The following is a 14,755-nucleotide window of genomic DNA, read 5'->3' as shown; positions in this document are numbered from 1 at the left end:
GGCGCGGCCCTGGATAACGTGGACCATTTCCCATACCTCGGGAGCCTCTTATCAACAAGAGCAGACATTGACAACGAGATTCAACACCGTCTCCAGTGCGCCAGTGCAGCCTTCGGCCACCTGAAGAAGAGAGTATTTGAAGACCCTCAAATCTGCCACCAAGCTCATGGTCTACAGGGCTGTAGTAATACCTGCCCTCCTGTATGGCTCAGAGACATGGACCATGTACAGTAGACACCTCAAGTCGCTGGAGAAATATCACCAACAATGTCTCCGCAAAATCCTGCAAATCCCCTGGTAGGATAGACGCACCAAGGTAAGTGTCCTCGGCCAGGCCAACATCCCCAGCATTGAAGCACTGGGCAGGCCACATTGTCCGCATGCCTGGCACGAGACTCCTACAGCAAGCGCTCTACTCGGAACTCCTTCACGGAAAACGAGCCAAAGGTGGGCAGAGGAAACGTTACAAGGACACCCTCAAAGCCTCCCTGATAAAATGCAACATCCCCACTGACACCTGGGAGTCCCTGGTCAAAGACCGCCCGAAGTGCAGGAAGTGCATCCAGGAGGGCGCTGAGCAGCTCGAGTCTCATCGCCGAGAACATGCAGAAATCAAGCGCAGGCAGCGGAAAGAGTGTGCGGCAAACCAGTCCCACCCACCCTTTCCCTCAATGACTATCTGTCCCACCTGTGACAGGGACTGTGGCTCTCATATTGGACTGTTCAGCTACCTAAGGACTCATTTTTAGAGTGGAAGCAAGTCCTCCTTGATTCCAAGGGACTGCTTATGATGATGATAATGGGAAAGCTGTGGAATACAGTACCTGATTGGCTGAGCAGCATCTTCTGCGTTGTATACTGCCGCAGTATACAACTAAAGTCAGTGGACAGCTTCAAGTACCTTGGCAGCACCATATCAAGTGATGGGTTCTTGGACAAGGAGACTGATGCAAGGATCTGCAAAGCCAGTCAGGCACTTGGTCGCTTGCGCACTAAGGTGTTGAGTCACCACCACATCCGACTGTCAACTAAACTGTTGGTGTATAGAACAGTCGTTCTCTCATCTCTCCTTTATGGATATGAGACCTGGACACCCTACAGGCGTCACATCAAAAAGTTGGAAGCTTTCCGCAGTCTCAGATCTATACTCCACATACGCTGGCAAGACCGGGTGTCAAACTTTGAGGTTCTGGAGAGAGCACAATCAACTAGCATCGAGGTGATGATCATGCGAGCCCAGTTCCGGTGGGCTGGACATGTCATCCGCATGGATGAGTCACGGATCCCTCGTCAGCTTCTTCACAGCAGCTCTGTGAAGGTCGAAGACACCAGGGGCACCCCCACAAGCGCGACAAAGATTGCATCAAGGCTAACCTCCAGTACTGTGGTATCCGACCAAAGGACCTCAAGAATACAGCAGCTAATAAAATCCAGTGGCGAACCCTCACAAGGACTGCCTGCCAGACCTTCGAAGGCAGCCGATGTCAACGCCTGCGGGGCATTAGAGATAGACGACATCAGGTGGCATCAGACACATCGAACTTCCCTTGTCCGACGTGCAAGAGAGTATGTGCATCCAGAATTGGCTTATACAGCCACTTGAAGACACATGCCATTGATGATTAGCACATCAACGTCTTTGTTGGATACCACAGACTACCAAGATCTTCTGCGTAGGAACCCTCCCGAAGGAAGTTCGCTGGAGAAGGCCTTCCCAACGGAATCCAGGGCGCTTCAGAAACCACCAGGTAAATTCGTAAAAATTCTCCGGTCGGAGGCAATTGCCCGAGGGAAGCCTCCGACCGGAATTTCAGGGCCAAACATCACCTGGAGACTGGTACAGTGAAGAGAATGATGCACGGGCTGAATATGGAGCTGCTGTTGATTTGCATTGATTCTGAACTTGAGCAAAGAACGATCTTTCAGGTCGTTCTATAACTAAATATGTCCTGTGATTTCAAACATTTGCCATAATGTGCCGACCAATCCCTTGCAAACTTTCACTCTCTCGGTCTCGCCCATTTATTGTATCCATTTTGTGGAATTACTTTCGTTTCTCCCCCGAGCGGCTGCTGTTCCCCCTCCTGTTGTGTACATTAACTCCACATTATTACAAATTGTTCCTGTGCGCAGGTTACAAATTCACCGAAGACGAGCGGGGACAAAGTGCCGGCAGAAAATTCTGGGCCAGGAGGGTCCCGGTGAGAGGGAAAGCGGCTGTTCAGGTCAGTGGGCTCCGGAATATTTACCGCACCGTTGGTGAGAATCACTGGACCAAAGGGCTCACTTTAGGATTTAACACCGGGAATCAGTGAGCGTGAAACCCGCTGCCCTGACCCCCTCCAAATCTTGTGGGTGGAATGATTCAAAAGATAATTGCGGATGATTCAGCACATCTTAGGCAACTATTCAGAAAGAAACCGGAATCGTTTCTTAAATAGCTTCTGGGTTTTCGCCTCCACTACCTTACCCAGAGGTCCATTCTTTCTGTGTGAAGAACTTCTGACATTACTAAAACCGCTATTTAGTATAAAAGACTTGCTTTTCTTTCATGGCCTCAACATTTCGGAGCTTTTGCAACCAATGAAGTATAGTACATCTGAAGGGCTGTTGTAATGTAGGAAACAGGCAGCCAATTTGAGCACAGCAAGGTCCCACAAACAGCAATGAGATAATGACCAGATAATTTTTTTAAAAACTGATGTGATTGAGGGATAAATATTGGCGTGGACACTGGGAAGAACTCCCGTGCTCTTCTTCAAAATCAATGGGATTTTTATGTCCACTTGAGAGGACAGACGGGACCTCAGTTTAACATCTCATCTCAAAGATGGCACCTCCAACAGTGCAATACTCCCTCAGTACCCTGGGAGTGTCAGCCTGGAGGTCCCGTGCAGGGCGTTCACTGGCTTTTATTTAAAGAAACCGCGCTTGTGTGAAAATTTGGTTGGGTTGTGCAGCCAATTAAAGGGTCCGCGAACAAAAAAAACCAGAGGGAACATTGGTCATCACCCCCTCAACCAGGATTCTGTCAAGACCACGATGTCTATGCAGTTATTCACAATGAGCTCGTGGATGACAATGACTTTATTCACAAGGGATCGGACATACTGGAGGGAAATGCGGAGAGGGGCGGTGATAGCTGATCCGCTGGCAGCGTCCACAGGGTCAGCATTGGGAGGGATAAGTGGGACGGGGAGGATATTAGCAAGATTAGCCCCCAGCGGGTGCGTTGAGCGGGAAGGTCAGCAAGAGAGTAAGATGGAGCAGTTGATATTCTTAAAGAGGCAGTGACAAGTGCCTCAATGGGCCCTTTGGAGGATGCTAAAAGATGCACAGCGGGAAGCAGTAGGCTTATCTAAAAGGGAGTCAAGCCTGGGAAGGCGGCAGGAGAATAGGAAGATCAAGGAGTACTGAAGGATTGGGGTAGGGATTTGGGAGGGCAGAGTAGACGAAAAGGGAGAAATGAAAGGAAGCATGACAAGAGGAGAGAGGGGTCTAGAAGAAGTAAAAAGAAAGGAAGAAAAAAATGGGGAAATAGGAGTGGTGGGCTCGAGTGTGGAGCGGCAGCCAAAATACGTATGTAAATGGACAGAGGGAATATTCAACTTACATAGTCCTGGTTACATACAATTATTAGGATACATATATCCTGGTACTAAATGGGGATTAGAGAGAGACAATAGGAGGGAGTCAAGAGTTAAAATCAGAAGTGCTGTGGTGGTATAAACTTGACATAGATAGGGTGGGGTCGGCATGGAGCATTAACAAACTGTTGTCCAAATTCGGTGACAGATGCAGTGGGAGAGTGAAGTCCAGAAGCTATTTGAAGGGTAGAGGATTGGAGGACGCACTGATGGAGGTACTTCCATGGGAATGAAAATCCAGGAGGTGTGCAGAATTGGTTGCAGGGCAGAAAAAAACCTATGGCAAAGTTGGGGGTCACCATAAGATCCGGAAGTAGTGGAGAAATGTACTTTGGCTCAGGGGAGTGAATCTCTGGCCAGGAACCAGAGTGTAGCTGAAGTTGAAAAACCAGTAGAACCAGTTGGCCAGACACAGCCTTGGCTGGGAACAGCAGCAGTGGGGGAAGGGCTGTAAGCCTCCTTAATAAAGTGCAACATCCCCACTGGCACCTGGGAATCCCTGGTCCAAGACTGCCCTAAGTGGAGGAAGTGCATCCAGGAGGGCACTGAGCACCTCGAGTCTTGTCGTCAAGAGCATGCAGAAAATAAGCGCAGGCAGCGGAAAGAGCAAACCAGACTACCCACCCACCCTTTCCTTCAATGACTATCTGTCCCACCTGTGACAGAGACTGTAATTCCCATATTGGACTGTACAGTCACATAAGAACTCACTTTTAGAGTGGAAGCAAGTCTTCCTCGATTTCGAGGGACTGCCTATGATGATGATGTAAGCAATGTTCCCTTTGGGCAGCATGGGCCAGCCCACATTGCGATATGTGTGCGCACTCAGCAGAACTGGTCTCCAGTTAGTCTTGGGTAATCCTTGCCACTGGACCAAAACCTAGCTATGTCAAGCCCGTGTGGTGGCTGGTGTGCAACTGCCACCACACGTTAAAAAAAATCAACGCACAGGCATCTTCCACCCTTCACGATGTAGTTCGGGACCTGGAATATTAGGTCCTTCATTGAAACACCTGTGAACTCATCCTTTTTTGGCGTGGAAGCAATCATCCTTGCTTCAAAGGATTGCCTATGATGATGATGATGTTCCCTTTAAGCTGTGCGGCTGCATAGCGCTCTGCAGGCCCTGCGCAGCTGGTGAGCTGGCTTTTAAATAGAAAAACTGCCCTCACACAGGATTTTGAATGGCCTGAGCAGCCCATTAAAGGTGCCGCTTGGCCAAAATAAATTAGAGGGAACATTGGCTGTAAGCTGATCAAAATTCGTTTAAAACGTAAGCAACAGAGACGCAGATCAGAGACACAGCAGCTCAGTTTTATGGTGTAGTCCAGTGCAAAAGTGTAGTCTTGATGTCCAGAGAAATCTAGGAATTTGGAAGCCAAATTTAAAAAAAGATCTAGTGCTCACTAAGGAAATCACAGAGCAGGCATTGTTTGGGGAACGGGTTTAAACTAGCATTTAACTTGTAGTTAGGGCTAAAATGCACCCACTATTAAAGCCAGGGGAACTTAAACAGTGGAATTGAGGAGAAAGGGCAATGGATGGCAATGGATGGCCAAGGGTAAAGGTGCATAGTAAAGAGCTCCCTAGGAAACTGACTGCCAGGAGCCATCTTCATGTGCATCCATATTGTTGTTGTTTTAAAATGCAACTTACCATTTATTAAATTCTTATACACAAAGGCCCAATTTGAAAACCAGTGATGCTGATCCAACCAAAATGTTGCAATAGTGCAGCACACCATTCTGATGTTGTTAAGAATGAAGTGGAAGTTGACCATTTTCAGAAAGCTCATTGTTCTGCATGGCTTTAGTGTGTACTGAGACCAGAAGCAAGTGAAAGGTTTTCTCTATTAAAATGGGCTGCAACATTCTATCACTGGGTAGTTGAAGGTTTTGTCGAACACTGAATTAGGCGACAAATGGAGCAGAACGTGCTTGAGAAATTTTGTTCTTCTACTGTCCCACTGCCATTACCACTTGTTTGCTGCAGTGCCAAACAGATATAGTTATTTCTTGCCACGCAATCAGCATTTCTGTTACAATAACATCATGTTTTACAGTGAATGTACATTTTGCGAACACATGATTCTGTTTTCCTCTCCCTGTCTGTACTTATCCTTCCTAATCAACGATTAGGGTTTTTTCCATCAATGTTCTCCCTTCCCTTGTTGTGATGTAGTTGTACAGGTGCCAGTCACATCTCACCAAAATAGCCATTATTTATGTGCATTCCTTGAAGGCGAATTTCAGCAGGCTATTTATTTATGCAGATATCACAGCCAGATCTGGTCTTGTTCTCACCGAGAGTCCACAAATGCACTTCTAGCATGAAGATATTGATCAGGAATGGAAACATTGACTGGTTTTCCGCTCATTAATGTAAGACTAGTGAGGCTAATTGTGGTGCTGCACTCACAATCCTGGCTGAGATTAGACAACATATTGCAGGCCTGGGGTTCAGGTATGTGTGGTCACTGGATGAAGTTGGTGTTGAATGTTGAGAATGTGATTGCGGTTGCAGTAATATTAGAACAGTATGAGATTACAAGAGATGCAATAATAGCAGCAGCTTGTTATTCTTCACCTTCTCGATCACTGTGGTAGGTATATTGTATTACTGAGACTAATGGAGGTGAGGTGGTTGGTGAGATACATTGTGTATGAGGAAGGGAGGACTAAGCATACATGGAGCAAGGGAGATGGGAAATGAACAATCAAGGCTTATTGATCTTAAATGTGTTGCAATTCTGCTGAAAAAGCAGAGAGGAATTTCAGAGATTGCATTAATCATTCGTACATTAGCATCCTACAGTTAATTTCAGGGTCACTGATTATTTTAGTAATATCTCTTCAAAAACAATAACTAAGATTTTCTTTTAGGTAACAAATCAATTCTTTACAAAGATGAAAAGAAGATGCTTTGGTATTTTGTTCCTACTCTCTCTTCAAACTGCAATACCAGGTAAGAAATGGCACTTTTACAATAAATCTTACTGATGCCTTATTTTTATACTTGTCATATTTACCAGCGTAACCAAATTAGAGCATAACAGTTTTGGGAACAGGAAAGGATCATTAAACCCAAAGAAAATCATCCTCTTTTGATAGATCAATCTCACCAACCTATAGTCGTATTATATACCTCAGCCTGTTCTCTCTCCAGATCTACTTTTTATTCTGTACTGTCTGCTTCAATGGCCTTCACTAATCATTTATTCCCCGAAGGATGAAAAAGTTCCAACTGACATTCCTCCTAATTTCCTAACTACCAACTTGTGTTCTCTAATATTGAAGTCCTTCAACATTTGGGAACAATGTGCCTGAACTAAACTTCAGGTGCGTAAGCTGTGTGCCCAAATAAATCTTCATATGTTCAGAATTCCAAGACATGCAAAAGAAGGACTTATTCAGTGCATGTTGAAGATGCATGGCCAAGCAGTGAGGTGCAATAGTAGCATTAAAAAATACAATGGAGCCTGCAGCCACACTGTGTCTGGACACTGTGCTGGGGAAGCTGGCTTCACGGTGGGCATATCACTTTGTCAAAGCCCCCAGATGACGAATAGATTAAACATTTGGTGATGAGTAAACCCAGCAGCTGGCATGTGTCTACTTGCCATGGGATCCTTTGATTACACTGCCGGTAAATGTCTGTCACATTGCCAATGAGGAAACACTTGGGATCATTATCATCATCATTATAGGCAGTCCCTCGAATCGAGAAAGACTTGCTTCCACGTCAAAAAGTTCACAGGCATTTCAATGAAGGACCTGAAATTCCAGGTCCCGAACTAAATCGTGAAGGGTGGAAGATGTCTGTGCGTGTAGTGGACGTTGCACACCAGCAACCACACGGACTTGACAGAGCTAGGTCTTGGTCCGGTGGCAAGCATTTACCAAGACAACTGGAGACCAGCTCTGGTGCATGGACCTGAATTCACTGAAGTACCTACCTTTTGTAAGAAGTGAAGTCCGCACCAACTAGAAACAGGTTCAGCTCATGCCTGAAGTAATTCTATGAATCACTGCCCACTGCACGAAAGAAAGACTTGCATATATATACCGACTTTCACAACCTCAAGATGTCCCCAAAGCACTTTACAGCCAATTCATTACTTTTGGAGTGTCGTCAATGTTTAAATGTAGGAAACGCAGCAGCCAATTTGAGCACAAACTGCAATGTGATAATGACCAGATAATCTGTTTTATAGTGATTTTGGTTAAGGGATAAATATTGGCCAGGTTACCGGGGATAGAACTAGAAAGAAAGAAAGACTTGCATTTATATAGCACCTTTCATGACCTTGGAACATTCCAAAGTGCTTTACATCCAATGAAGTACTTTTAAGGGATAAATATTGGTCAAGACACCAGGGATAACTCCCCTCCTCTTCTTCGAAATAGTGTCATGGGATCTTTTACATCCACCTTAGAGAGCAGATGGGGCCTCGGTTTAACATCTCCTCCAAAAGGCAACACTTCCAACTGTGTAAGTCTAGATTTTTGTGCTCAAGTCTCTGGAGTAGGACTTGAACCCACAACCTACTGATTCGAGGCGGGAGTGCTACCCACTGAGCCAGGGCTGACACTGCTCTTCTTTGGAATAGTGGCCGTGAGATCTTTTACTTCTACTCTGAGTACGAGTCTGAGATGGATGATCCGAATGTTTCTTTTACATACCTGCTTTTTTTACATAAAAATTCCACGGGTTCTTCCAGTCTCCCGCTGTAACTTTGGCAGGAAACTTTGTAACTTTGGTGGAATTCCCAGTACAATGGCAAGAACAGCCATTTACACTGTTTCTCTAGACGTTCCATCAATCTCCTGCCAAAGCTATGGCAGAAGACTAGGGGCAAGTCTGGTGGGAATCTTAAGGTCAGTGCACTTACTGTGCAAGTACTTGTGTAAATAATACACAATGTAATGCAGGATGAACCTCCCTTATTCCGGCACCCTTGGGAACTGGCCTGTGCCGAATGAGGGATTTTGCCGGATGCGGGGAGGTCATCGGCCTGAGGGGGTGCAGGGGGGAGGGAGGGGAAGAGGGTCGCCTGAGGTCGGTGGGGGGAAGGTCGCCCGAGGTCGGGGGGGGGGGTGGTGACGGGAGGTTGGCAGCCCCAGCGGGCCCAAGAAGTGTCTGCGCATGCGCCACCCGGCAGTCAGGAATGGTGCTGGACGAGGGGTGATGCTGGATAAGGGAGTCCTGGATAAGAGAGGTTCAACCTGTAGTTATAATTTTTATATTTCTTCCCTTTGCAGTTAATCTAAAGTAAACATCCAAAAATAAATTTCAGTTATGTTTCACTAAATGTTTTAAAGATGTTGCAACTAAAATATTTCAATGGTAAGACTGCTGACGTTGCTGAAATGTTTTATTTTACCAGAAAAGTTTAATGTCATTGGACCAGAACGTCCCATCATAATCTCTGTAGATGAAGATGTTGTGTTACAGTGCCAACTGGAACCAGGTATGTCTCTGGATAACCTGGAGGTTCGATGGTTTAAATCAGACTTTACTTCACCAGTACATTTATACACCGGTGGACAGGATCAACCTAATGTACAGGACAAAGCTTATCAAGGGAGGACGGAACTATTTAAAGAGGAGTTTCCCCGTGGAAATGCCTCTCTCAAACTGAAGAAAATAAAAGCATCAGATGAAGGGACCTACACATGTTTCATTGACTCCAAATCAAACTATGAGGAAGCTGTGATAAATCTGAAAGTTGGAGGTTAGTCTGCTTAGTTACAATATTCATAATAGCAATTTTTAAAAAATCATTAAAGAAGAAGTAGCAAGCTCAGAGACTTAGTTAAAAATGAAAGATTTTTGTTAATAAATCAGTGTTATCTTTCGTAGCACAACCTGGAAATCTGTGCTAGTGTTCAATGAAAATTATTAGTTGTATTATTCATAGTGTAAATACTTTTTAATTTACCTGTATTTTATTTTTTTTCACAGACAGGATTTAGGAATGAGTTATATTTAAGTGCTATTTTAAAACAGTGCACTTGCACAGGATTAGAAAAAAGTCTCAGGCATGCAACATGTACATTAAAACTAGTTGAGCCAGTTTGTGGAATTTTATCAGCTCACTATCTGTTTCAAATGAAAACAGTGAGTGCCAATTGATTCATCTCAGTCAATTAAGCCAGGATGACCTCATAAAATCATAGAAATTTACAGCACTGAACGAGCATTGTGTCTGTGCCGGCCGATCGACCAAGAGCTAACCAGCATAATCCCACTTTCCAGCTCTTGATCTGTAGTCCTGTAGGTTACGGCACTTTAAGTGCACATCCAAGCATTTTTTAAATATGGTGAGGGTTTCTGCCTCTACCACCCTTTCAGGCAGTGAGTTCCAGACCCCCACCACCTTCTGGGCGAAGAAATTTCCCCTCACATCTCCTCTAAACCTCCCCCCAATTATTTTAAATCTATGCCCCCTGGTTGTTGACCCCTCTGCCAAGGGAAATGGGTCCTTCCTATCCACTCTATCCAGGCCCCTCATAATTTTATAGCCCTCAATAAGGTCTCCCCTCAGCCTCCTCTGTTCCAAAGAAAACAGACCTAGCATCTCCAATCTTTCCTCATAGCCAAAATTCTCCAGTCCAAGCAACATTCTTCTAATTCTCATCTGCACCCTTTCCAGTGCAATCACATCTTTCCTGTAATATGGTGACCAGAATACTCCAGCTGTGGCCTAACCAGTGTTTTATACAGTTCAAGCATAACGTTCTTGCTCTTGTATTCCATGCCTCGACTAATAAAGGCAAGTATTCCATGTGCCTTCTTAGCCACCTTATCTATCTGGCCTTCTACTTTCAGGGATCCGTCGAACTGCACTTCAAGGTCCCTTTGTTCCTCTACACTTTTCAGTGTCGTACCATTTAATGTGTATTCCCTTGCCTTGTTAGACCTCTACAAATGCATTATCTCACACTTATCTGGATTTAATTCAATTTGTCATTGTTCTGGCCATTTTATGACCACCTTAGAGAGCCTTGGTTTGACATCCTATCCGAAAGACAGCACCTCTGACAGTGCAGCACGGCTCCCTCAGTACAAGAGAGTCAGCCTGGATTATGTGCTCAAGTCTCTGGAGTGGGACTTGAACCCAACACCTTTTGGCTCAGAGGCTACCAACTGAGCCACAGCTAACATGGTTGTGTCAATAGTGTTTTGTAAGGGAATGGACACCAGATCATAAAGGGAGAGATTAGTAGAAGTAACCTTGATTGAAATGATGGAGCGAGAGGAAAGGAGGCAGATGGGGTTATAGAGGAACTAGTAGAGAACAGGGCTGAGGGGGCTGTGGGCTCTGCCACCAGTGTTTGGGCAGATGCATGAAGCCTGGGGGGAGCGGGAGAAGATATAAGGCTGCAAGGTGCTGCAGAGGTAGATGGAGAAAGGTCATGGGTGGGGGGGGGCGGATTTGAAAGCAAGGAGAATTATTCTAAATTTAATGCACGTAGGATTTGGAGCCAGTGTAAGGTATTGAGGATGGGGGACTGATTGGAAAGTGTGAGTTAGGGGACTGATTGGAAAGTGTGAGTTAATGCGGGACAGGACATATCACAGTGTTGGGCCAGTTGGAGTTTATGCAGAGTTATGGAGGCCAATGGGGAGAATGTCCAGAGAAATCGTCTCAAGGTGACAAAAGTGGGAATAAGGCTTTCATACATGAATGGGAAGAGGTAGGGACTGAACTAAATAATGTTGTGGAGTTTGAAATAACTGTTTTTTAACTTAATTGAAATGTTCCAAACAAGACTCCCACAAAAGTTGTATAGATTGCACCATATCATTATTTGTCAACTAGAGGGTACTAACTTTGTAAAAACAAATCCAAATTCATGGGCTATTTTTTCATCTTTTTGTCAACTTTAGTGAAAAAATGGATGTGTCAATAAAGCAAGGAACACTACTTTATACTTAATGTTAGGCAGTGGCTCAGTTGGTAGCACCCTCACCTCTGAGTCAGAAGAATGTGGATTCAAACCTGTTCCAACTGTCAGATGCCAACTTTCAGATAAACCGATAAATAAACGTTAAACATTTGCTCTCCCAGGTGGAAGTAAAAGATCCCATGGCACTATTTCAAAGAAGAGCAGAGGAGTTATCCCTGGTGTCCTGGTCAATAATTATCCATCACAAAACAGATTATCTGGTCATTAACACATTGCTGTTTATGGGAGGTTTATGTGCACAAATTGGCTGCCGCATTTCCTAAATTACACAGTGACTACACTTCAAAAAGTACTACACTGGCTGTAAAGCGCTTTGGAACGTCCGGTTGTTGTGAAAAACGCTATATAAATGCAAGTCTTTCTTTCTCTGGTCTAGTGTTTTCCGGATGACGACAAATTGGCAGTGTTTGCTGTCATTTTGCCTTTGAAACTTGACTGCAACTTCAGGATTTAGCAGATGCACAGCCAAACGCCAAAGGCTGTGCAGTGGGCATTCCATCCTCCCCCCACATCCGCCAGAGCTGGCAACCTGAAATCACTGATCTGATGGAAAGTTCCCGTTTTCTGAACAAATATCGCTGTTAGAAACCATATTAAAAGTTAGACTCATTCAAATGAGGTATAACTGGGTTTTTAATGGCAATCTGAGTAGTAACTACTGATAAATAGCCATTTTGGCCCTGAAAAACTAATTTTATATTGGTGGAATGTCAAATTTCTCCTTTAAGTTAAAAAATTATTCGATTATAAAATCAGTAGTTTTTTAAAAAGTTTGTTCATGATATTTCAGCTTTTTCCTTAACCCAATGTATTTAAAAAAAATCTTCATTTCACTCTCTGTAAATTTTTTTTTAAGTACTTAATTATTAATGCTTTCTATTGCCTGTTTCCTTGTCTGTGCGAATTCTGCAATGTGATTGGCAGCTTAGACAGCTTGTTGATGTCACAGCAGGTCAGACTATGGGAATCCCACGATACTACACTGAAGTGCAAATCAGAAAGGCCAAATCTCTTGCCACAGAGATTGCAAGAACTTTGTGGGAAGTTTACTTCGGGGCCAGCAGCGAACACCTTTGCTTTGCTGCTGACCGCAAATTACGGGTCATTAAGAGAGTAATAATTTTCAATGATCATGTAAACTTAAATATAGTACTTGTAATGAGATAATGTATAGCGCCCTCTAGTTAGGAGGTATAGGGAGCTGTATTGAGAGAGAGAGAGTCTGTGAAGGAACGCCATCTTAAGCTCCACATGACTGTCTGAGATCTCCCAAATAAATAGAGTTAAGTTGAACTAAGAGTGTTCAAGAGGCTATAAAATACATGGTGTCAGAAGCAGAGACTTCCAATCTTTCGTCGAACACATCTACGACCAAAATATTGGAACTGTAAGACTTTTTCAAGCCAATTGAAATTGACGTTAAGCAGTGCAGTGCAGAGCGTGCTTCCTACACATTGCGCATGGATCCCTGAAGGGTGATGAATAGTCATAAGCTTGTAAAATAATCTAGAAGCATTAGTAAAGTAAACTTGAAGTGGCAAAAGCTATTGTAGCGCCTCGATTGTTAAAGTATTTCTACAAATACATAGCCATGATATTTTACTATTAGACTTGTTCTAGTCCTCTGGGTATTTGAATTGTATACATGTATGTGACAAATTCAAAGTCCTAAACTGTATTGAGCTACCATGGCCACTCCTGCCAACTCCTGCGCACATTCTTCTCCCACCTCCATTGCAGGTGACTGCAAATTTGAAAGCCAACTGGAAAAAATTCAAACAGCTATGGAACAGCTATGAAATTAAACCGAATATTGTGGAAAAATCAGATAGAGTTAGGGTCGCAATGTTTATCACTGCCATTGGCAGCGATGCCCTAGATATCCACAATAATCTTCCCTACAAATCAAAGGAAGTAGAAATTGAGACTATTTTGAAGCTGTGGGAAGAGCACCGTAAAGGTAAAACCAACATCATCTATGAACAGTATCAATTTTACAACTGTGTACAAAAGGGACGAGCAATTTGACAGGTATCTCGTGAAAGTGAGAGAGCTAGTATCGTCATGTGATTTCGGCAATTTGAGGGATGATTTCATCAGAGACCACATAGTCTGCAGAATATCTGATAACACTCTGCGTAAGAGCTGTTGCAAGAATCAAGCCTAACACTCGATAAATGTGTGACTCTCTGTAAAGCTACAGAGGCCATAGTTGCGCAATGAAATCAATAAAGCTCACTAAACAGACTCCGAAGATGTCAAAGCTGTCAGAAATAAACCCTGACCCAAAAAGAAAGAATTCACAGAAAGAGTTCATGAACAATTGCAGATATTGTGGCAAAAGACATAAGCTGTCAAAAACTAAATTCCCAGCAAATGGGAAGCCCTGCAAAAGTTGCGGCAAACTAAATCACTTCTCTCAAAAGTGCAGACAAAGTGGATCGAGGCAGAAGGTTACACATAACCCTAAATATAAGGGCAAGTCAAAAGTTCATGCACTATGAAGAGAGTTATGGTTCGGATTTTGAAGTCACGACTGTAAAGATGCTTGGTAAAGTTAATCGCACAATCAAGTACAAAGCTGACAGAAAGTATCCGAACAAGATTATGGCTACCTTCTCCATTAAAGGCCAAATGGTAAAAATGCAAATAGATTGTGGGGCCACATGCAATGTGCTACCTCTTAGATATTTACCTAAAGGCTTAATGATAAAAGAATCTTAGACAATACTGTCACTATATGACAAGCATGCAACCATTCCAGTTGTAGGGACTTGTAATGTGCCACTGGAAATGACAAAAAACAAGCAAAAGTACGTTGTGCCCTTTGTGATCATTGAGGGTCAAAGTGCACCACTGATTGGCTCACGCACAGCTCAACAGCTACAACTGATAAAAGTGCAGCATCAGAATATCACGGTGGTAAATGAACCACGCGAATCGCAAACTACGAACAAGGCAAACGTCTCGCTAGCGTCAAAAACTGATGTCAACAATGCGTGTTTAAGGGACTTGGACACATGCCAGGGACAGTTCACCTTGAACTTAATGAATCAGTGACGTCAGCAGTAATGCCACCCAGACGGGTGCCAATAACGATCAAACAAATGCTGAAAGACGAACTCGATCGTTTGG

The 14,755-nt window shown here is 43.9% G+C and overlaps 1 protein-coding gene across 1 annotated transcript in view; it reads left to right on the top strand.

Annotated features, from left to right (window-relative positions):
* The first annotated feature begins 1,682 nt into the window (after positions 1-1,682).
* LOC139229692 (butyrophilin subfamily 1 member A1-like) overlaps positions 1,683-14,755 on the top strand; it is a 34,417-nt gene continuing 21,344 nt past the window's right edge. The window contains exons 1-4 of the mRNA XM_070861219.1: positions 1,683-1,748; positions 2,134-2,225; positions 6,530-6,611; positions 9,034-9,381. Of these exons, the coding sequence (XP_070717320.1) occupies positions 6,554-6,611; positions 9,034-9,381 (406 nt within the window). The 5' untranslated portion in view covers positions 1,683-1,748; positions 2,134-2,225; positions 6,530-6,553. The remainder of the gene's footprint in view (positions 1,749-2,133; positions 2,226-6,529; positions 6,612-9,033; positions 9,382-14,755) is intronic.

The sequence above is a fragment of the Pristiophorus japonicus genome, chromosome 19 (genome assembly GCF_044704955.1).
Source record: "Pristiophorus japonicus isolate sPriJap1 chromosome 19, sPriJap1.hap1, whole genome shotgun sequence".
Classification (NCBI taxonomy): domain Eukaryota; kingdom Metazoa; phylum Chordata; class Chondrichthyes; family Pristiophoridae; genus Pristiophorus; species Pristiophorus japonicus.
This window is presented reverse-complemented; position numbering and strand designations above follow the sequence as displayed.